The sequence below is a fragment of the Mustela putorius genome, unplaced genomic scaffold (genome assembly GCF_011764305.1).
Source record: "Mustela putorius furo isolate JIRA1106 unplaced genomic scaffold, ASM1176430v1.1 tig00003854_pilon_pilon_pilon, whole genome shotgun sequence".
Classification (NCBI taxonomy): domain Eukaryota; kingdom Metazoa; phylum Chordata; class Mammalia; order Carnivora; family Mustelidae; genus Mustela; species Mustela putorius.
The window spans coordinates 6,013,976-6,038,366 of NW_025422006.1; the positions used below are offsets into that span (position 1 = coordinate 6,013,976).

General features: G+C 51.0%; 1 protein-coding gene across 2 annotated transcripts; it reads right to left on the reverse strand.

The window, feature by feature from the left end:
* Positions 1–10,164: 10,164 nt before the first annotated feature.
* On the reverse strand, positions 10,165–24,391 carry DMRT3 (doublesex and mab-3 related transcription factor 3). Of its 2 annotated transcripts, XM_045065050.1 has the most exons (3): positions 23,932–24,391; positions 10,861–11,858; positions 10,165–10,412 (listed from the first exon to the last, which is right to left on the reverse strand). In XM_045065050.1, the coding sequence occupies exons 1-2, from the start codon at positions 24,389–24,391 to the stop codon at positions 10,891–10,893; spliced, it is 1,428 nt and encodes a 475-aa protein (XP_044920985.1). In that variant the 3' UTR covers positions 10,165–10,412; positions 10,861–10,890. The 2 variants fall into 2 exon arrangements, with proteins under 2 accessions (XP_044920985.1, XP_044920984.1); XM_045065049.1 differs by having other exon boundaries at positions 10,165–11,858.

Sequence of the window (24,391 nt, forward strand, 5' to 3'; positions counted from 1 at the left end):
GCAACTCGGAAATATTTAAAAGCCAGGATATCAGGGCACCTGGGGGGCTCAGTCTGTTAGGCAACTGCCTTCAGCTCAGGTCATGGTCCCAGGGTCCTGGGATCGAGCCCCACATGGGGCTCCCTGCTCAGCGAGGAGCCTGCTTCTCCCTCTCCCTCGGCTGCTCCCCCTGTCAGATAAATAAATAAAATCTTTAACAATTAAAACCAAAAAAGCCAGAGTATCTTGAGCATCCATTCTGCCTGGAGCGACCAGTCATCATCCCGCATGGGCCAGCAGACCTGTGACCCACACCGGGGGACCACTCTGAAGGGGGACAGGGTGTGGGATCTTGGAGCTGAGGGGGTGCCGTGGCTCATCGTGCGTCCCCTTTCGTGCTCACTGTGTGTGTGTCTCTCTGCTCCTTCCCGGACACACAGGCAACCGTCATTCCCATCCCCTTCCCTGAAGTGAGGCCCCAGGGGGGATCCAGCCAGTGAAATGCGAGCAGAGGCAGGTTAGGAAAAGCCCTTCTTTCTGCTCGCTCCTCCCTCATCACAAAGTGTTGAGATGATGGCAGAGCCACGGAGAGAAAGAACCCGAGCACGTGCGTCACTACCCGTCGAGCCCGCCGCATGCTTTACGTGGGCTTCCCCTTCTCTGGGTCCAGCCTTGGAAATTCCGGAGCTGCTGCTGCAGCGTCCCCGAGACCAACGTGACTGAGCGGGACCCCAGCCCCTCGCGACTCTGCAGCTTACAGAATGTGTTTGCTTTTAGAGGGAATTTGATCAATGAGGTGTGGTGACATCGGTTCGCTGGTGAGCTCTCAGGCTGACCAGGACTCGCAGGCTCTTGGAGGTACGTGTCATTTGCTCAGGGAAACAAGATCTTTCAAAACATTGGGTCTGCAGTGGCACGGGGTTGACAAAACAGAACTCTGGGTACAAAACAACAACAACAACACAGTGTTGGGAAAGCTGGATTTACCTCCCTGTCATTTTATCCTATTTATTTAACTAACCTCTACCCCCACCGTGGGGCTCGAACTCGTGACCCCATGATCAGAACTTGCATGCTTCTCTGCCTGAGTCAGCCGGGCGTCCCACTTCCCTCTCGTTTTAGAGGTGAAAACAGAGACCCAGAGGAAGGGGTCAGGGATTTGTGCTACATCACAGCTCAGCCCTTCTGAAGAGCAGGTTACCAGGTCAAAAGTGGAGGATCAGAGAGACAGAGCCCCCCAAGCCCCCAGAGGCACCGAGTCAGGGCCACAGTCACTCAGGGCTGCACGACCAAAGAAAACTCCTCTCCACCTAGGGCAGGATTTAGGATCCCGATGTTCTCAATGCGTTGGTCCCAAATTCAGCTACAGGAATCAGGCACAAGTTAGTGAGCCCATCAGGGGCCCCAACCACTTTGCTTCCACGCGAAATTGCCAGATCTCCCACTTTTTCCAGGAAAGCCCTGAACCCCGGCGTACGGGGGAGATCTGCCAGTCTTTCAATGTCAGCAGTCGGCTGAAAGGAATGTAAAAACTCTATACTGGTCAGACAAAATACATCGGAGGGCTGGCGAGGCCTTCAGTCCATCGGGTCAAGGCTCTGGCGGTCCTGTTTCCTCGACTGTAGAGACAGGACCACAGCCATGGCCACGGGCAGGCCACAGGAGCCCTGTTCTCCAGGTAGGGCCACCAGATTTAGCAAATGGACACAGAGGACACTCAGTTCCATTGGACTTCAGACAAACAATGGATAATTTTTTAGTATAAGTATGGACAGGCAATACTTAAATTGCAGAATAGAAATATGCCGTAGGCAACTCTCACAATATAATATTGTCTGGGACATACTTAGAATCTATACTGTGCATACAGATATACGCCAACATAGATACGGATACAAGTATTGCCTGGGACATACTTACACTAAAAAAAAATATTCACTGTTTATGTGAAATTCCATTTTAACTGGTATATTGTACCTGGCGCCAGACCAAGGAAGCTCATCAGTGAGCTTTCCTTTCTCTGGTCTCAGTTGTCCAGGAAATCTGAAAAATAAAGTAGACTTAATCCAAGCCACACCGACACACTCCCATAAGCAAGTGGGGTCCTTGACCGCTGGATCTGGATGTGTGGTCAGGCATCCCTCAGCAAGCTGAATTCTGTCCAGGTGACAGGCCTTCAGGTCACAGTGGGCACATCGCATTTTCCCTTTGATCCCCTGGGAGACAAGCCCACTGCTCATGGGTACATGGTGTCTGCCGTGAGGACTGAAGCAGGATGCTTGGAATTCCAATACACAGGTTTGCTCACCTCTACTGCCCTCTGGACCTTCATCATCTAAGTCCTAGCAGGGGGGCTGGTGGTGCTGCGGAGCTCCGCTGGGGCTGTTCTAGTCTCCCCCTCCCACTCCCACAACCCCGAGAGGGAGCTCAGAAACCACCATCCTCCCCCCTTACCGTGAACTTCATTGTCTGACACTGTCCACGGTCAGGAAGGCAAAATTCTTCCTCTACCCTCTTATGTTCAGTAACCGGGGGTCTGCAGATTAAACTAACGAAAGGCAGATTAAGAGGAGAAAAGGCACATAATTTTAATTACTATTTACATGCATGTCAAAAAATACTTACATGCATGTCAGTTCACAGAAAACAAGTGAAACTCGAAGAAGTGGTTAAACTTGGGGCTTATATGCCTTTTTATAAGAGGAAAGAAAGGATTTGTGTGTCAAAGGTGATAAATTACAGGGATGTGACTAGGATGTACATAGGGGAAACTAATGGAAGACAAGGGCTATGTTTATGCAAGCTCATCAGGGTGTTGATTGCCTATTTGCAGTGATAAGAGATGCTCTTCTATCCCTGATATTGGGCAGGCAACTTCTTCAAAGGGAAATGTATGCCCTGCTTTTAGGCAGATACAGGGCGGGCAAAGACCTCCTGCATCTCTTGATTCTCAGTTGCCTTCAGCTCAGTATAATCCTTGCACCAAAGTGGCCCATTCGGGGTGACACACTCTGATCCCCTTCACCGTCTCGCTCCTGGGAGGAGCTGGGCGGATGCCGCTGCTGGTCAAGAAGCCAAGCAGAGGTCCCAGACGCTACCACCACCAGCCCCACCCTCCGGCACAGACCACGGACCTTCCACAGTTCAGCAGGGGCCCTGTTCTGTCCCAGAGGGTCTCCATCTTCATCGCCTCCTTCCTCCTCTTCCTCCTGCCTCACAAGAAGCAGAGGGGAACCGCTGATGGCCTCCGTTTTACTCCCACTGGCCTCCAGGGAGCAGCAAAGCTGGGGAGAACATTCACCAATTCGGCAGCAGGTCATGGTGGGTTCAGCGAGCTGTACTTGACCAAGGGACCGGGAAGGTCCTGGTTGTCCCACAGCCCCAGACTGCAGCCACAGCTGCATTTCCCATCTCCGGGGAAACCCAGGGAGCTTGGCAAAGAAAGGAACAGGAGCTCTAAAAACCCCTACAAACTCTGGCGGGGTGGGGGGCGGGGGGTGCTGACTGTCTCTGTAGAGCAGGCAACACTTGATAATCCGGGTTGTGAGTTCAAGCCCCACGTTGGGTGTAGAGCCTACTTAAAACAATTTCTTAAAAATAAACCCCCTGTTGGGCGCCTGGGTGGCTCAGTCAGTGAAGCATCTGCCTTCCCTACAGGTCATGATCTTGGGGTCCTGGAATCAAGCCCCACATCTGCCTTCTGCCCAGCGGGGAGCCTGCTTCTCCTGCCCCTTCTGCCCCTCCCCCACCACTCCTGCATGTGCTCCCTCTCTCTCAGATAAAAATAAAATCTTTAAAACTGAAGAAATAAACAATGAAATAAATAAAACCCTGTGAAGTCTAAGCCCATAGAATGAACCCAAAAGGGTGAGCCCCACATCCACCACTTCCCGGCGATTTTCCCTGGATAACTTGCTTCCTTGCTTCCCCATCCATCAGAGGGAGACAGGACTGCTACTGACCTGATAGGATTATTGAGAGATGAAATGAGCTAATAGATGCTAATCATCGTGTCGAAAAACGGCTAGAACAGAGTAAGTGCTTTACGAATGATCGCTCCTGAGTCCCTCTTAACTCCCAACTATTTCTGAAAAATACTGGATTCTGGGTAGCATTTTTTTGGTTTTGTTTTTGTTTTGTTTTTTGAGAGACAGAGAGAGAGTGCAGGGGGCAGGCCGAGGGAGGGGGAAGGAGAGTATGGAGAGCAAGCAGAGGGAGACAGAGAGAGAGATCGTGGGAGGCAGAGGGAGACAGAGAGAATCTCAAGCAGGCTCCACACCCAGCGTGGAGCCCGACGTGGGGCTCAATCTCATGACCCAAGATCATGGCCTGAGCTCAAATCAAGAGTCAGGTACTTAACCAACCGAGCCACCCAGACACCCTCTGTTTTTAATAAATTAATTGGCATTTGGATTGGCTCTAGACATATTTTAAACTAATTAGTAGCATCTAACAGGTACTTTGAATTGTTAATTTGAATAAATCATGTTGGATTGACAATATTTTCTCTATGGGTATAAACACAGATTTTTGGAACACGTTTCTGACATACATACAGGGGACTCTGGCAAATCAAATAGTCCATTTAACAGGGAGCTAGACACACATCATGCCTAATTGCCAATTTTTAAAACCCTACACACAATATCTTTAAGACTAAACCACAAGACGCATGCTTCTCGAAGAAGCAGGGTCTGCAGTGAACCTTGGACGTGACCGTATTCGAGAGAGGCAGCCGGGCTGATTCTCAGAGCGCCCCTGAAGACAGGAAGCTGCATCTCACCCAGCTTGCTGCCGGCGATTCTCATTCATCAGCTTTGTTTTCCCTACACTGTTGCCCACTCAGGCAGCCCCAAATGACATCTGTCTGCTCAACTGCTGGTGGCCTGAGCGAATTACAGAACCAGGACAACCCTTGAGATGTCCTAGGCTCTGAATGGAGGCTGAGATACATGCCAGCAATAGGATAACTCAACAAAGGCTCATTCTCCTCCCTCTCCAACATTTCCCTTCCTTCCTTTCTTTTTTTTTTTTTTAAGATTTTTTTTTTTTAAAGATAGTGACTTATTTTAGGAGAGGGGAGAGAAAGCACTACGGGGGAGAGAGTGAGAGAGAGACTCTCAAGCAGACTCCCGGCTGATCATGGAGTCTGACGCGGGGCTCGATCCCAGGATCCCGGAGATCATGACCTGAGCCGAAGTCAAGAGTCTGATGCTTAACGAACTGAGCCCCTCAGGTGCCCCTCACATCTCCCCCTTCTAATCTCAAATGCAGGAGCAGAATTTTCTCACACTTTAAATGACCTCCTAGTTCCTGAACAGGGACAGGCTGAGGGAGATGCCGTGGCAAAGACATCCATAGCGTCCACAGCTAATTCCTGGAATGTTCAGGCTGTTCACTTGCAACTCATTCACTCTTGTCCGTTCTCCTGACTTTTCCCCAGGGCGCCCGCTACGCTTGACTCTACCTTCATGCTAAGTCGAAAAAGGAACCTCCCTGATCTGCTCTGGCCAATCAGAAAAGAGCATGCAGTCCAGAGCTGAGTCCCCCCTTGCCCTCTTAGCCAAACTCTCTGGGGCATCACACAATAGGCACAACCACCCATGGCAGCCAACGTCACCGTGGGCTCCCTGGAGGCAGAAGCCAGTGAGGAAGACCAGGGCTGGCTCAGGGAGTCCAGAGTCGCTGGTGAGCCAGAGCCCATGCAGATCGCCATGGTGGTTCTGGGTCCCAAGTCCTACCCACCAACCCTCCCCCCAGAGAAGACACCCCCCATCTGGTTCCACCCGCGGTAGCTGGGAGATACTGAGGCTCCTTCTCCTCCCCAAAGAACCTTCCACAGACCTTTGGAATCTTTCATTTTCGTTGCAGTGTAGGGGCACCTGGGTGGCAGCATCCAGGTCCTGATCTCAAGGCTGTGAGTTCAAGCCCTGCACTGGGCTCCACACTGGGTGTGGAGCTCACTTTAAAATAGAAGAAGAAGAAAGAGGAGGAGGAGGAGGAACAGGAAGAGGAAGAAGGAGAAGAAGTTGTTGTTGTTGAAGTTGTTGCAGTGTTAAGTACGGAGGAGGTCAGGCTCTAAAACAACCAAGCAGCCACTCAGGTCGTCTGGAGGTATGATTTTCTGTAGCTACTAAATTTACTTTTGGTTCAGTGCAGTGGCTTTGCCCGTGGGACACATGAAACTCTTGACACCGTCTAACAACCCCCACCCACTCTCAGAATCCAATCGCTTAAAAGTCTCCATTGTACTTTAGGAAAGCCACGACCCTTTTCATCGCAAATGACACTGGGGGGACACTAAAGGCACCTCACCGAACCGACGACCGGCAAGAGGCAAGATGGCCCCTTGCAAGCCTCTGCCCTCGGAGATTGGACTTCGCGGAGGATGCACTTGGAGATGATTTTTTTTTCCGGTAATGACAACGTTCGGTCCCGCATAAGAAATGAAATTGAAGCATTGATCTTATTCTTCAAGTAGAGGATGGCTTCAATATGAAAATTAACATATAAATTTAGCATCCATCTTATTTTCAACTCACTTCTGCTGAGTAAATGCGCATATAAAGGATGAACGGCTGAAACAGTACGCCCTGAAATCAAGTCCATTTTTCAAACATGTCAGATCAGAGGCAACCAGTGCCTGTTTTCTGGGGACCCAACAAATGTTCCCAGGGTTCCCCCCTTCCCATCGCCTCCCACCAACCTAGCCACAGGGCCACTTGGGGACCTCGGACAATGAGTCCCGAAAGAGCAGACCCCATAACACATGACTGCTCCGAGGCACACCTCCTCCTCCGGTCCAATCTCTTTCTGTGAATCTTAAATGTTCTCAGGCTCTTAGAAGTCTGCAGTTAAATCCAACAGCCTGGACCAGGGGGTCCAGAATCCCTGCCCCTCTCCCAAGTCCCTGTCACCTGTCCAGGCACTCTGCTATTAATTTCAACCACAGCCACGTACCCAGCTGAGAAATGCCTTGCTTCTAGAAACGTCTGTGCAACTACTTTTGTTTTTCCCATCATCAAGAGCACTGATTTTTCACAGGAGGGCATCACCTCACACCTGTTAGAATGGCTTTTACAAAATAGACAAGAGAAACTACGTGCTGGCAAGAATGAGAAAAGAAGGGAGTCCTTGAGTAGCTCCGCTGGTGAAGGTCTGCCTTTGGCTCAGGTCCTTATCCAGTTATCCCTGGGTCCTGCCTGGGATCAACCCCACATCAGGCTGCCTGCTCAGCAAGAGGCTGCTTCTCCCGCTCCCTCTGCCCCTCCCCTGACTCATGCTCGCTCTCTCTGAAACAAATGAACAAAATATTTTCCAAAAAATTAAAATAAAATTTTGAAAAACAGAGCCCTTGTGCAACATTAGTAATTTGCAAACTGCTGCAGCGTCTCTGGCAAACAGGCTGGAATGGAAGCTCCTCACAAAACGGGAAACAGAGCTGCCCTGTGATCCCGCAATGGCCCTTGAGGGTACATTTCTGGAGAAGATAAGTCAGCATCCTGAATTGCCACTCCCTGTTCCCTGGAGCATTTTTCACAATAGCCAAGACATGGAAACAACCTAAGTGTCCCTCACTAGGCCCAGAGAGAAAGCAGATGTCACCTACTAACTGAAATACGCCTGTCCCGCCAGGACAAGTACTGTGGGATCTCGCTTCTACATGGAACCTAAAAATCCAAACTCACGGAACCTGAGTAGAACCAGGCTTGCCACGGGATGGGGAGGGAGATGGGGACATGTGGGTCAAAGGAAACAAACTTATAAGATGAGAAAGTTCTGGATATCCAAGTGACCGCATGGTGACTATAGCTACACTGTACACTTGGAAGGTACCAAGAGAACAGGAGAGAGATGTTCTCTTTGATACGATGTTGTATGTCAATTCTATCTTAGTCAAACAGGGAGGGCTCGGGGAGGGAACTATTAATGTTTCTTACAACTCGGAGCTCCAGCTCCCGAGCGAAACCTATTTCCAGGTGTCACTAGTAAACTTGGAATCAGGGCACACCTGAAGGGCCGGCAGCCCTGGAGAAGCCCGGAGCCTTAAGCGGCAGCCTCCCTGAGGGAAAGGGGAGCGCATTAGTGCTAAGATCAGGTGCTTTGCCCATCAGGGGTTTCCAAAAACAGGCACTTCTGATCCCAAATGTGTCCTTGAGTCCAACATTAACCTTGGCCCTGAAGTTCCTTGAACTCCATGGAGGGCAGGAGTGAAGGATGCAGGCGTTTCAACCTCTCCCTCTGCCCCTTTAGGGCGCATGAACCTGAGAAGAAAACCTAAGGATGGGATGTTCTCCCGTCTGTGATTTAACACCTGGGGAGGACAATAAAAATGGAGGTGCTGAGGCTCTCTGAGATCCTGAATTCAACAAGCAGGGCTCAGGAATCTAAGCTAGAAGGGGAATCCTTGGGGCGCGGGGGGCACACTTGCAGACGAACCTGTAGAAGGTGACTGCCCACCCACACTCTTATCGTGGATGAACAAAGCATTTAAGACCAGCTTCTGGCCTGTCCTCACTAGTGGGGGGAGCCGGGAGGCCTGGTTTCCTGTGGATTAACAAGCCATGGCCAAGCACCCCAGAAGGAGGTGGCTGACTTGTTTCTCTTGTATGCGAAGGAGTAACTGAGCGCCCCTGGGCTACCGGTCGGAGCAGGGTGGTCTTCCAGAGCTGAGCTAGAATCTGAGAGGGGGCTCTGGCCACAGGACAGCGACTGTGGGACGCAGGATCTGAACCGATTTCTCCCATCTGACCCCCGACCACACTTACCCCCCCAAACAAGCAAGTCCTGCTTCAGAAGACTGTACAAGGATCGAACATACCTGCACTAGCCTAGGAGGTCGCTGCCTTACAGGTGACCCCACGCTGCCGGCCATTGTCGGGAGTCAGTAAGTTTGGAGATCTGCTGGGGGCGGGGCAATCGCGCTGGAGAGACACTGCACCTTAGGGCGGGGGCTGCTCCATCCGGGGGCCTTCACCCTGAAGAAGGAACAGCTGCAGACAGATTTCGTAGCCCCATGGGCTCAAGGGGACCTGCTACCGCTGTTGCTTGTTAAATGAATGCAGGTAAGCGTTTGAGACAAGCACGCCTTGGGAAAGAGGCTCGGCCTGGGTAGGCCCAGGCGAGCCCAGCACCACGACATAAACTGTCCCAGACAACAGGGGTCCGACAGTTTTCTTCCTCAGTCCCTCACTTTCTTCCTTGACCCATAGGCTAATGTCATGATACAACCCAAACAACAAGAGTATGTACTTTTAAACTCTGTTAGGGACTCATGTCCTTGAAACACATAGTAGTCGAATTAACATAAGATTTTTCCCATCAGAGATTCTCATTCCTAAAGTGTTCCATAGAAATAAAGATGAGATGGGGGGTTTTGGGGTCCTAAGTAGCTTTTGTATCCCTCTGGGACCCCTTCCGGGAGTGGCTGGCAGCTGATAGGAGCTCCTGCCCCCCAGCTGAGGGAGGAACTTAGGCCAAGACGACCTGCTGTCCTCCCCTCGAGACTGAAGCGCCCTTCGGACTCCTCTGGCCTTGGGAGCGCCTTCTGCATCCTCTTTCCTTTTCCTTCCACCTTTGTACGTTTACCGTGACTTAAGGGGTCATCCTTGCCTTCAGGCTCTTTGAAGAACAGATGTAGCAAGAGAAGTGGCTATAGTGGGGCACCACTGAGCATTATTGTTTGAAAACTCTCTTTTTAAAATAATCGGATCACGAATGCAAAAGCTAGGGAGCTCGATTAAAAGCAATCCTCACTCACACCAAGCGCTTTCTCTGTGTCGGGCACAGTGCTAAGTACGTGCGCCTCACGGTGCAAATTGTTTCATTTTTACTTTTTTTGAATGGGACTCTCCACGATCATCCCTGCTTAGCTCGGACTGGCGCACAGGGGACTCGGGAAATAGCAGACCAAAAGCATTCTCTTACACAGGCGAGGCCCTCACGACGCATCTGCTGGAGCAGCGGGAGGTGTGGAGGGACTGGACTGAGCTCTATTCTTAAACAGGAAATCCTCTTTCTGAACACAGCCCCCAAACTCTCATTCATATTTCTCAAGAAATGTCCCCATTCAACAGACCCCTGGGCCCCCCGATCCATGTGCTAGGAAGCAGCTTTTACATCAAATTGCTCTCTTTAGAGATCCTCTTTCCACAAGCAGAAATGACATAAACGAAGATCGTCTCCTTAGTTTATTATTTTTTTTTCCTAGAGCCCTCAGCATGCTACATTCACCTGACAAAGCTTAACCTTGTGTTCATTTCACAATACATTTCATGCAGTTCACAGCTGGGATGGGCTTTACACGGACATCACGCATGTTTCAGTTCAGCCACGTGGAAAGAAGAATTCTTAAAGGAGTTTGTCTCTGAAAACTGTCCGAGCCTACATAAGCACGGTGAGCGGTTCACTCCCTCCTGAAGTGCAGCGTCTCTCTAAAATGCAAGAAGGAATTTTAGCATAAGAATATAAGGTCCATTTGCAACCGAAATCGCTTGCTTCCGTTTTTACAGATCCTGAGGAATCCTCTTTCACAAAACCGCATTCAAGTATACTGTTTTGTCGGACATTCCGGGTCGAGTTTGGGAGCAAAGCGGGCCCCCAGCCTTCCCTCCCCAAATAAACCTTGCCGCTGGACCCGGCTTTCCCAAGACTATTCTTAGCATCAGACTCTCTTTGACAATAAACATTCAGCACTAAAGCCACAGAGCAGAGCTATTTGGCATTTTTTTCCCAACGAAGTGCAAGAAATTAAATAAGTTATGCTTTTTATTGCTAAGGTATAGAATCAAGCACAGTCACTTTGTCAAACAGAAGGGAAGGGTGGACACAGAAGCGGCCTCTCCTGACGGGCCCGGGGTTCGAATGCACAGAAAAGGTCACCTGGTCACGCCGCCCCGCAGGGAGCGGCCTTTAGGAGGACGTGTTGAGTATTCTAGAGTCTGAGGAGTCGGACCTCTCGTCATAGTCCTCCTCGGTGTAGAGGGGCTGCTTGGCCACGATCGGGCAGCCGTCGTCGGGGATGGAGATGCGGGGGTCCTCCGGGGCGCGCGCGGGGAGGACCGGCGAGCTCCGGAAGACGCCGGCCGAGTTGGCGGGGAAGGGGCCCACGTACTGGGACCTCAGCTGGTACTGCTGCTGCAGGGTCATGGTGTTCCACAGGGTCACGTCGTTGGGCAAAAAGGGGCTCGACTGGTTCCTGGCCAAAGTATTCCGCAGCATCAGCGGGTAGCGAGGCGGCTGGGGAAAAGGATGCTGTAGGGGCACGGCCAAGGGGCTGGGGACAACGTTACTGGAGTCGGCCGAAAACCTCAGCGTGTCCGGGACCCTGAAGGCCGAGCCCACGGACCACTTGGAGGAGGAGATGGGGTAGGAGCTCAGGCTGTGTTCAAAGATGTGGCCGTTGGAGGGCAGCACCAGCCCCTCGGGCTCGGCGGCCCGGTCCGCGGCAGCCCCGGCGACAGAGGAGCGGCTGGACAGCAGGACCTCCACGGCGCTCACCAGGTCCCCGCCGCAGCCCTTCAGGATGAGCTCCAGCACCGTGGGCTTCTGGGCGGGGAAGATCTTTTTCAACACTTCCAGGGGCGGCCGGTTGGCCTTCAAGCTGAAGGGCAGGGACACGGTCCCCGAGGGGCCCTCGATCAGCAGGTGGTTCTGCTCCCCGTGGTACTTGGGGCTGTCCGGGCGGCTCTCCGGGTTGCCTCCGTTTTTCTGCACCGCGTAGCCCCCCTCGTCCACGGACACGATCTCGGGGCTCTCCGGGGTGAAGCAGCCCTTGCTTTTGGCCACATCTGGGGAGCTCCTCTGGTCCGCGTCTTTGTCGCTGAAGGTCTCCGTGTTGTCGGCCGAGCTGCTGTCCCCCAGCCGCTCTTCCGTCAAGTCTGAAAAGCAGAGAAGAGCTGGGTTAATCCTGCCCCGGTGTGCATGAAGAGGAACAGATGAGCTGGGGCAGAGCCGCACACAGGCCCGTTTGGAAGGGCGGATGCCACTGGGTGGGTATCAACACACGGAAGCCTTGCTTTATCTTTCCTTTTCTTTTTGTCCTTTCTTTAAGTCATCGCTACACCGAATGTGAAGCTTGAACTCATGACCCTGAGATCAAGAGTCACAGGCTCTCGGACTGAGCGAGGCAGGCACCCCCTGTTCCGAAAGCCTTTAAGAAGAATCCAAACCATCTCCTTGGCCAATGTGGGGGGAGGGGCAGACTACATAAAAATCTAAAAATTGGAATGATTTCTCAGACTGAGGTGCACAGAGAGGCTTGCCTTGAACACAGGACAGGGATCTGGTACCTATAACCATAAAAGATGTAGCTGTCATAGCAGTCACGATCTAAATAGGGACCTCTGCAGGTTTAGGGATCAACACAGCCCAGGGAAGAACGGGAAAATGAGCTCAGGTTTGTCTCCTGGTTCTTTTTCTGCGAACGAGGGGGCTGGTGTTACCCAGGGACGTCAGCAGCGGGTGCAGGACCCTTTATCCATAGAAGGGGATTTTCACATTATAAATGCATTTCCCATAGGCAGATTTTGCATTACACAGGTCTTGTGAACTGGTCCTATGTTTCTTCGGGTTACCTAGTACAATAACTAATCAGTAGAAGTGCCAGGAAGAGGCCTCTCTTCATTGAAATCTTTCTTACAAAGCCACTCCAGGGAGTGACAGACCTGACTTCCCCGCACCTTGCACTAAGGGTCAAGCAAAACCAGCTGTGAATTCTGAATGGCAGGGTAGGTCACAGGACAGGGAGGAAATGGCTGGAGAGATCTGTCAAACTGCACAGGGGACATGACCCACCCATGAAACAAGGAGCCCCTAACTCCAGGACTGTAGGGGTAAAGAGGTAAAACCATTTCATGAACTGTTTTATTAGTAAGGTTCATGGAAAGGATTGAAAGACACCTTCTTGAATTATACCAAAAGGCGGGGGGGGGGCGGCGGGGAGCGTCCCAAGATTTTTGGAAGATTTGCTGAAAACCAGAACAGCTCCAAATTTAGCATTTTGACCTAAGACATTGTCCCCGCAAAGGGCTGGTATCACAGCGCCAAGCAGGCAGAAGGGAGTAGCCTGGATTTGCTTGCAGTAGGAAATGCCAACAGACCTTTATAATAAAAGGACGTGTTCTCTACTGGCACACTAGATGCAAGTAGATTTTTATCCTTTTGAAAACACTGACTGGCTGTCTCTACTCAGAGCCAGTGTAACTGATCTAAAGATGAAAATTATTAATGACCCAGTTGTCAGGTTGTAAACATTCGGTCAGCCTGTTTCTACAGCCCAGCCTGAATGGCTTCCTTGTCGCCTTCCCTGTGGGCACACCTGACTGTACTTAGAAAGCCAGCGGTGACATTTCATCACTGCAGCTCCAAAAATCTCCCTCCTCCAATGTATTGTTGTTTGTTTCAAAAGCCTTAAACAAAGGCCCATTTAGGAACATTCTTCTAATGTGGGATTTATTTTCAATATGAAGGAAAAACAAAATGTTGATTCTTCACAAAGCAACCGGTATGTGTCTGGCAACGGTAAATGCATTTTAAAAAACAGGCTTAAACTCTTATCAGTACGACCTGCAGTCTTAAGTCTGGTATAAATTCACACTTAACCCAAATCTGCATTTTAAGTCAACTACCGCTTTTTCCAATACAAGGTTTCTCCGCAGGGGTCATCCTCGGCCCACAAATACAAAGCCGACTTTGCTTTCTGCAACCCCTCTGGGACGTGCTCAAGACCTATTTTTGTAAGAGAAGTTTGCCAGCTTCCCTTCTGCAACTCCCCAGGACAGGGGACCCTGATGCCATCTCCTCAGCGAACAGGTATTTGTTCTTCGTCCAAGAGAGAAAAGCCACAACAAAAAAGCTTCCACAGATTCACATTCTAATCGGCAGACCTATCTACGTTATCCCGACTCCTGACCGGTCCGTCCGTCCCTCCTAGCGCTTACTCGATTATTAAGCCCTGGAAAATGAGTGGACAGAGACTGTGTGTTCACCCAGCACCGGCCTCAACACACGACTGGACTTCGCCCCCCTCCTCAGTGGAGCCTGGGGAAACAAGTCAAAGACACGCCCCAGGTAAATATTAAACTAATAAAATTGTGCTTTAAATACTGTGTACCTCTAAGCTTTCTTTACTTAGTCTTATCAGTATCAAGTATTTGCATCCCTGTAATAGGCAAGATACTCAGGGAAACAGGAAAAAAAAGGAGGTGAAAAATACCAGGAAGTCTAAGACTGGTCCCCACCTGGGGGGACTTAGCTCGTTGGGCAGAGGAGATGCTCGTACAAGGAGAAGAGCAAACACAGCCAGGAAAGAACTTGCTTCCTATCCAGCAGGATGCGTACTGCACACAAAGGTTCATCGTAGCATCACCCTCAGTAGCCAAAGGTGGAGCAACTCAGGGGTCCACGGATGGACAGATGGACAAAGAAAACCTGGTACGTATATACAGTGGAATATTATTTAGTCTCAAAATGGAATGAAATTCTGACCCATGTTATGATGGGGATGAACCCTGAGAATATGCCATGTGAAGTCAGTCAGTCACAAAGGACAATATTCTAGGGTTCCACTTAGACGAGGTCCCTAGAACAGACAAACTCACAGAGACAGAAAGTGGAATGGTGGTCAGCAGGGCTGGAGAAGAGGGACTGGGACTTACTGTGTCACAGGCTTTCAGATAATGAGAAAGTTCTGGAAATGGACAATGGTGGTGGCACAACACTCTGAATGTACTTAGTCCCCTTACACTGTGCCCTTAAAAACAGTTAAGATAGTAAATTTTATTGCATGTATATTTTACCATAATTAAAAACAAGAGAGAGAAAGAAATAGGACACACAGTGTCACCGCAGTGTAAGGGATGGTGACATTTTTTTGGAAAGCAAGAGAAACAACTGGTTCTTCTAGGAAATAAAAGGTATGTAAGTACAGCCAGGAAGCTCAAAACCTAGCTGTTTTTTAAATGAGTGAACCTAAGAATGGCTTCCTATGCTAAAAGACCATTTTTCCCAGGGTATCTGGCCAGCTCAGCCTGTGGAGTACTTGACTCTTGATCTCCAGGTTCAAGCCTCATGTTAAGGGTAGAGTTTACCTTAAAAATAAAATGAAATATAATATGATATGATATAATTTTTCCCACCCCGTATGAGCTGCCAAATGGAAAATAAGTTTTCCATTTATGGAAAGTGTGTTGAGGTCTATCACCAAATTCACTGTTTCACAAAACATGCCAGGCTCCAGAAGAAAGTGATTCCAAGAGCAAAGGTTTGGCCAGACAGGAGCTAGAGGACGATGTTCTGGCAAATCGGACACATCCACCGTTTTTCCATAATGGCCAAGGATACACTATCCCAGTCTCCTCGACCCTGGGTGACAGGACGCTGAATCTGAGGATGCAAGATTCTACCTTGGTACCTGTGTTCCTGCTCTGCAGAAGAGGCCACAGGACAATGGCATATGGGCAGCTTGTTCACCAGCTGTGAACCCCCAGCCTGCAAAAAACCCCCGGCCTGTCTGATTTTCTTGGTTCCCGGTTGCCCTCCCCCAACCCCACAGTGCCACAGTGGCATGCCGGGAGCAGCACGTGCTTCTGGCTGCTTCTCTGGGAGTGGTGCTGACTCATCCAGGCTCTCTTCTCAGGTTTCAGTCAGGCTGGCCACTCCGGGTGTCCAGGCTAGGGCCACATGGTGAAGAAAGCAAACAGGGTGTCCCAGGAATCAAATCTACAAATTCAGGACATTCCAAGCACCTGAGCTCAGGACTCTTCATGCCACATTCAGAGGGAGGACAGGAGACCTTGAAGGAACCAAGGAATGGGGCACAGCCAATGCTCTCCTGCTCGGAATCAGCCCATAAAGTCTTGCCCCAGGCTGTCCGGGGAGCAGGATCCCTGTCCCCTGCCCAGGCTGCTGGGGTTGCGAACCTGGGCAAGAGTAGACTAGCCTCTCACCTTGTGCCAAGAATCCTTCCTCACCAGCACCATTTCTGAAGGGCAGAGCTTGGAGCCCACGCGATTTTGTGGCACGACCTACTAGTGGTTGACCTGTTGTACCTAAACTAGATGTACTGTACGTTATTCTATAAATACAGACTTTCACAAGTAATTATAGAGGGTGGGTTTCGAGCCCAGCGATAAAATGTAATTTAATAACAGGTGTTGCTTTACATCTCTAAGGTTCCCCCCCCCTAAAAATGAACTTTATAAAATGTTCATGTTGTCTTGAAACACAAAGGCCTTTCTAGATACAGAAATGTGACACGGCCAACCAACAGATGAAAAGGGAAATGGTCCCCCAGACATTTTACCTTCTTTCTTCTTGAAACTGACACACTAATTCCTGGAACATAGAGAGTAAGAATATACTCCAACTGATAACATTTTTACCCCTAGAATATGGGTGCAGATACCCAGACCTTCTACCCAAAAAGTAGAAAGAAACCAATTTCATGGGAAATTCCAAATCCCCTACTCAAAGTTATACAGTCTGCTGTTTCTCATGTTTAAACATCCAGGAATTTGAAAAATCTTACTACTCACTCTTCAAGTTCATATTTTTCATGATAGAGAAATATTCCTAGCCACCCAGGAACTAAACCCTTCACTCGGGTCAAAGTATGTAAAAGAAGGAGATATTTGATTAAGAAGGAAACTTTTTCTATCAACAATAATACGACCAACTTCAGAAAATACATACATCAGCCTAAAGATAGCTACAAGACTTCTTTTTCCTTTTCACTAACGACTTTAAGAAGGGAGAGAAACTTAACACGCAAAAGTAACTTCCAATCTAAAACTACAGTTTGCAAAATCTTTCCTCCTTTAGAAGACGTTTTTATGCGAAAATGTAGTCACATATTAAAAAAAAACTAGGTATTCTTTTCAAATATTTTGCGGAAGCCTACCACATATGTGGAATAAACATACACATAAAAATGGAGACTCTTTCAGACGTGTATGTGGTGGGTTTTATCCATTCTATTCAATTATATCTGCAAAACCCAGGGGTGCCTGGGTGGCTCAGTGGGTTAAAGCCTCTGCCTTGGGCTCAGGTCATGATCTCAGGGTCCTGGAATTGAGTCCCACATCGGGCTCTCCACTCAGCAGGGAACCTGCTTCCTTCTCTCTCTGCCTGACTCTCTGCCTACTTGTGATCTCTGTCAAATAAATAAACAAAATCTTTAAAAAATATATTATCTTTAGTGAAAATACAAAAGCATTGGTATAGAGAGGAATGTTTCCTAGTACAAAAGTCACTGAACTTTTTTTTTTTCCTTCTGAAATCATGTCACACAGTTTGGAACATGGATTGTATGTCCTCTACTGTTGACGAGCTTTGGGGACACACCTCTAACTGTTCCCTGATGGGTGGTTTTCCAAGCACACAAATCTTACAGCAATGACAGGAAGGAGCCCAAGCAGGACCGTGCTTCTAGAAGAGATGTCAGAACGCTAATCGGAGACACACTTTTTTACATTTTCTGTTATCTTTATCTCACACTGGAAGTGCTGACTCATTAAAAAACCCCGAGTGGCTGGAAATCTTAAGTACAACAAGGAATGAGTATCAGTGGAAAATCTTTCTTTTTCTTCCTGGGTGGAGAGGTGGGGGGACTTGTGAAAAGTACACAGTTGTCATGCTTTGCTTTTTAAAAAATCGTTAACAACAAGGGGTGCTTCCTTGGGATCAATATTTGGGGGGGAACCTTGGTATAGAAAGGAAATAAGACTCACAACTGTGGACTTTGTAGGTCTTGCAAAAATTTCGTTTTGAACCCTTCGGTGACTCAGGAGCACTTTTCAAGAAGCAGGAGGAAAATGATCTATAAATCTCCAAGTTTATTCAGAACTGATAAAAATGCAGCTGGCTATTCATTCATCCATCCATTTAACAAAAACCCTTACATCTCTTACTACGTGCCCAGGCAATGTATTATGTAAGATGATACAGAGCTGATCAAAACATTGCCTCTTGGTCCCTGAGACGCTCACAGTATAAATCTTCTTCTGTAAAAGTTCCACGTTATCTGTGTGGTTGGTCAAATTTTACATTGAAATACAGCCAGTAACTCAAAAGCCAGCAGCTGGGCGGACTAGGGCGCATTCACAGAGTTCATACTGCTGTAAACATTCCCGCGTAGAGACAATGGTTGCAACAAACACACATAGAACTAATAAAAGTACTAAAGGGGAGGGGGGCAGGAGCCTAATCCCAGCTTCATAAAATGTAGTCCTGCCTAGTCGTTGCCATCCAAAAAAGAAATTAGAGATTCAGTACAGAACTGACCCATTCTGAACGTTCCGTTTGCCATAATACTGGTGAGTCGGTAGTTGATTGTGCTCATTTTTAAAAGAGCTGTTTAATGATAAAGTCAAAAGGGAACAAAAACCCATACAGGTTTTCCTTTCCCATTAGTTGCTTTGGAGCCTGTGGGACTGGAGAGGGACAGGATGATCCCAGGGTGAAGGACCTAGGACAACCTGACCCGCTGTTCACTCGTCAGGCCCCCATCTCTGCCAAGAGCTCGCACGGGAGCCCAGTTCGAGGCCCACGTGGGACGCAGGGTGGCAATCCCGAGACCTGAGGCGCCAGAGCAGGTTAAAAAGCTCAAGAAAGGAGGAAGACACGAGGGGAGGGAGAGAGGACGGAGGACGGAGGGAGAGGACAGGCAGGCAAGCCGAGGAGGAGCTCCAACCTCCACACACGCACCATCAGGAAGAGGAGCAACATTTCCAGAAAGGGGCTCCAAGTCCTGCCCGGACCTTGATTTATGAAGATGTACTCCCTCTCTCTCTGTAAAGCTGTTAGCAGAAAGTGCTGACTGGCGGCAGGAAGAATTTCTCATCAGTGCTCTTTGATTGTATTTTGCAAACAAAATGCCTGTTGCTTGGTAACATTTCACTTGAGCCTGACCTTCCCCGAAAGTTATTGCTATCGGATTCGATTTACACTGTCCTCCTGTGATTACTGTAATCTTTTAAACCCGGGAGCTCATCCATCAGGGAGAAGAAAAGTTGGTTGTGTAAGTCCTGAGCCCGGCTATCCGCCAGATTTATAACCCAGAGGAGCGAGCTGGGGTGGGGGGGTTCGCTCCTGGCTGGCGGCGGACCTGCGGGTCCCAGACCCGGACGACGCGCTCCTCTTTCCGGCCAGCCCTGTCCTGGCGCCGCCAGAGGGACAGGAGGGCCCCCACGGACAGCGAGAAGCTGGTGGACGCACTGGAGACACCCCACCCCCAGGGGCACCCTTGGGGTGACTGGGGCTGGGGAGGGGGGATTGCCTGGGCCTAGGGTTGCCGGACAAAACGGCGGGACGCCCGGTTAAATCTGAACTTCAGAGGAGTACTGGAAGTTTTTCAGTCGAAGTGTGCCCCGGGCCATAGTGACATCCTATTTTTGGTTGGCCTGAGCGCACGCTTTTGTGGTCGGTCTGGCCGCCACCGAAGCCGCGGCGGCAGCAGGGACCGAGCGGGAGCGCGCGGAGGGGCCGCCGGCTTCTGCCCGGGGCGGCGCGCGCGCAACAACCGGGCCCTGCCCTCGCCGCCCCGTGAGCCTGGAGGCAGCCCGGGAAGGTGCGCCTGGCCTGGGAGCGGGCCGAGCCGCCGCCTGCAGTGTCCCCGGGACACAGACCGGGTGCTAGGGGACAGCGGCCCAGGGCAGCCGTGCCGCCGCCGCTGCGCACACCTTTCCTGGGGTGCCCGTTCCGCTGCCCTCCGAGAGGAAAGCGCAGGCACGGGTGCCGCGGGGTGGGGGCCTCCTCCCAGACGCTGCCCCGGGCCCACCGCAAGTTCATTCCCACCCCCCAGCTGTGCGCCCTGCGTCTCCCCACCCCACCCCCCTCCTTCCTGCTCCAGCCTCGGGGAAAGGTTTGCGAGGGACCAGGAGTAGGGGACCCCTAGATTCTCTGCGGTGGGTCGGTGTTCCAGTTTCAGAGGGCAACTGTGACTCGGGCTCCTCGCCCCAGGTCAAGCCGTCCTCAATAACCAGACCCCCCCCTCCCCGCTTTTATGTAAATTCATAACTAGGCTTGATGAATGACTTTAAAGTCTTTCCCACTTTTTTCGTTTTCTTTTAGCCTAGGATCACCAGAGTTTCCTATTCCAGCCTGGACCAGGGATCCGGCAACAATCACTACACTTGCAGGTGCGTCCGTCTCTTCTTCAAATACATACATACATACATAAAGAGTAAAATTAAATATTAGGAAGCAGATGGGACAGGACTCAATCAAGCTGGGGCAAAAAAAACACCGAGCCAGCATTAAGCTGCTAAGAGGAGTCCAGCAAGAGGTAACATTTTTAAAGACAGCTTTCCACACTGTCCCTTTCTCCCTACTATTCAGGAGAAACGCACAGAACAGGAGCTCCTTCTGTCTTTTCTGATCCTGTTCGGTTCCTAAGCAATTATGCCGTTTTTTATTTCTTTTTCCTTTAAGAGCATTTCAAAGAACCTGTGCACCTACTTACTGTGTAGACAAATGTGGGAAGACTCTATAGCCACAGGTCTTTCCTTGCACAGCCCTGGGGGGACTGAGGACACGCTTCTGGCTGGGGGAAGGGAGGAGAGCACAGGACTGTAACCTAAGCTCCTCACCTTGGTCGTGACCCTTAACTTGCCTCGGCTCTTGAGCCCAGGTCCTGAAAGGCTGGCTTGGCTGGTTGAAGCTGCTGACTCAGATACACTAAGAGCTGAAGAAGGTTCACACTTCCCATGAGCTTTTCATGAGGGAGGGGGCAGGGGGAGAGAGTGAAGAGGACAAAGAGGGAATTTAGGAGAGTAAGTGAGTCAGTGGTACAAAGAAGCTTAAATTAGAATTTGGGGCTCAATCAAAACCGAGTACTATGAGGTCAGTCCTAAACGATAATCAAGGAGCATGGGAAATGCACACCCAGAAGGAAAAAAGAACGCTCCAGTCCGGAACTGGAACTCATAACGTTAGAGTGTGCAAAGTCTCCTGAAGGCCATGGCCATACTGACAGGGATGCTCAGCGTTCTCCGCTGTTAGATAAAATAACCCCCCTTCCCTTAGAGAATCTGAAGCGGAATTTTGGGATAGAGATTTCTTTCAGCAACACAACTGAATTGTGGTGTGACCGTGTCACTCCCCCAGTGGATGTTTTTCTTCCAGCAGTGCCCAAGAAACATACACTTCTCTAGGGCGGGCGGGTTTCTCAAAGATTTCTGGAGAGGGAGAGACTCCTGAGTTTGTGCACCTGTGTTTGTACCCGGCAGCAAAAAAGCCTCTGTGCCCATAGCTATGCACTCAAGAGGTCCTTTGCAAAAAGAACCAGCGGCATTTTTGGCACAGATATCACAACAAACACAGGCCTATAATGCACCAGGAGACATGGAGGTGCCTAATGGTCTGTGAACTTAAGTACACGTGGACCTACTATTCTAACAGAGCGTCTCTTAGTTCTCTAAATGCAGAGAGCTACTTGTCCAGGAGTATCCGAGAGGCTACTGAATTCGCAAAGTATGTTACTTACAAATACATTACAAGAGGAGCTGCAAAAAGGCACGATACAAACAGCAACCGGTCTCCACACTAGACAGTTTTCCCTAACTTAAACCCCAAATGGGCTTCCTCCATATGGAGCAATGCATGGAACGGGTCCATCTGTAGGCTTGCTTTCCTAATGGGAAGCATTATCTGTTCTTCTCCTGCCTGCTCCTACCTTTGGATTGGTGGTCGGCTGCTTTTTAAAAGCATGGAGCTACGGGGTCGGACCCGTTGAAAGAAGAGAGCAAAAGTTATATAAATGAATGTGCAAAGTACGGAGTCCGAGGAATGAGTAGTTGGAAACTGGGCTTTTAGTTCCTGATGCTCGGGTGCCCCAAAGCCTGGTCTTTTCAATTACTTGTTTTCGATTCAGAAGGCTCAGGCCATCCCCCAAATAATTGGTTTGGAGGAAGAGGGAGTGCACCAGGGCTGGTTTCTCCAGTAGAAATCTGTCTCCGTCTCCCTCTTTGATCCCCCAAAGCTCACTACTACAGCTACTACCCTGCCGGCCTTCCTTCCTGCTCTCACGACCCCTCCTCCCCCAGGTTGTTTTGGTTTTGCGACTCTTCAGAAAACTTGAACTCTGGCTATCCCAAAGACCGGTTTGAAGACCACAGGGTGTGAAAGAATCCCCTTTGGACAAAGACTCCAGAACCCAATGCCCCTGGGGTGCCCCCCCCTTGGGTGCCCCCCTCCCACGGCAGACGGGCCACTGCAAAATCCTACTAAGGGGACAGACTCGCTGACTCCTGCTAGGCTGCTGGGGAAACGGAGCCAGGGAAAACTGGAAACGGAAAGGTTAAGAAAAGTTACTGGCATGGGTCAGCTTCTGGAACTGAGACACAACCGTCCTGGTTACTTGCCCTCACTTAAAGGAGAATAGCGAAAAGAATCTTTGTGACCCTCTTTCTCCTCGCCTCCCCTGCCTCTACGGCAAATGTATAAATACAAAGAGAGGAGACGGACAAAAGATCGCCAAGGCATGGGGGATGGGGGCCGTCCATTACTGGTACTTATGCTTATACCCTACTTTGGATTAAATATCCACAAAATCCAAGTTCAGCAAACTGTCCTCCGTCCACTAAGGCCCAGTTCTCCTCTTCACATAGATATTCTCAGGGCTTCAAGTCTGCAGAGCGTAACTGAGCAACAGGACAGCCGACAGACCTGTGCCAGCCAGGCTGCCTATCCCCTTAGCAGTGAGTCTGCTCCTGAAGGCGTCTCCAGAAGCCAAGGGCAATGTCTTTTTGGGGGGAAAGGTGGTGTAACCAGAAGCTCTATCAGAGGTCCACCTACAAGAGGCCTCTGGCCCTTCCAGGGCCTGTGCTTGCCAAATTTCACTATAGCCCCTACTCCCCTTCCTGGGAAGATGTGCTTTTTACCTGTGTACAGGTCGGTTCCAAGGGAAACATCAAATACGTGTCCACTGAACTCCAAGAGCCTAAAATCACAGGAGTACTTGTGCTAGGCAGGACAGCAAGCTAGAGATGCCCCAGGAGGAAAGAGACTCATCCAGGGTCTGTGGCCCGGAGAGAGGCAGCAGATGGAAGCAGGGAAGTGGGGGTGTGAGACCCACCCTCTCTACAGTAGCCCCGCAGAGGAGGAGAGGACTGGAGGGGAGGTAAGAGAGCCCTTGCTCCCAATCTGCCGCTTGTTAGCAAGAGGCCCACATGGCCCGGAGAACTGAGAACCCCTGGAAAAGCTCTGGACAGAGTTGTTCTTCCCTGCCGGATGACAAGTCTCATTTGTACTTCTTTAGACCCGAGAGACCGCTGAGGGCAGTCTGAGAAACTGCGTTCAAAGATCCGAGATCTGTAAGAGCTGGGTGCGCCAGATTTGGGGTCCCCCATACCAGCTCAGGAAGCTTTCTGGTCCATTTCACTGAGCTTCTAAATAGGGCTTCCTTCCACACATCACAAGAAGCTGGAAGCCATAGTCCGCGCCTTACTAGAAAGGCTTCGGGTTCACTCCAGCTTCCTGGGGCCAGAGAAGCAGGCCCAGCTCGGACTGGGCCAAACCTTGGCCTAGCCTAGAGTGACCTGCCCCTGTCTGTCCCAACCTCCCAAGGCAAGGCCCTCTACGGCCGCAGCCAGAAAAGCCCGGCCGCGCCGTGGGCTGTGTGCCCGCGTGGGTTTTAACTTGGTCGTGTTTCGATCTCCTTATTTACCGGCGGCGGCGGCCACGTTCCCCCGGGGAAGGCGTTTGGCGAGCCCGACGCCCAGTCTCGCCCGCCGTGTGCCTCGCCCGAGGCGCCTTGCCCGCGGGTGCCTGGGCTGTGCCGGCTGCGGGTCCAACCGAAGGCCGGCCTGCGCCCGGACAGTGAGAAGCGGCTCGGCGAGAGCGGGGCGGTGAGGCCCGACGCTTCCCGCGGGCCTCCCAGCCAGAGCCGCCGCGGCCGCTGCAAAGTTTTCGCCGACGCGCCGCGCCCGGCTCCCGCCCCGCAGACACTCTTACCTGGCTTGGCGAGGGGCGCCTGCAACGCCCCGGCCTGGGGCTCCGCGGCCCAGCGCAGCGCGGCGGCCGCAGCCAGCTCGGCGGCGGGCCGCGGTGGCGGCGGCGGCGGCTGAGACGGCTGCGAGGTCGGCGGCGGCTGCGGGGCGGCGGCGGCGTCCCCCGGCGGCGGGGGTCCGGGCAGGGCGCGCAGCGAGTCCGGGATGAGGCTCTCGAGGCTCTCGTTGGCCTGCTGCCGGCGCAGCGCCACCTGCGCGGCCATGACCCGCTGCCGCTCGATGATGAGGATGCACTTCTCGCAGGTGCAGTCCTTGAAGCGGCAGTAGCGCTTGTGGCCCTTGAGCCAGGACAGCACGCCGTGGTTGCGGCAGCGCGCGCACTTGGGCGTGCGCTGCAAGGGCGCCCGCGGCGGCTGCGACACCGGGCCGCCCATGTACAGGTAGGGGGAGCCGTAGCCGTTCAT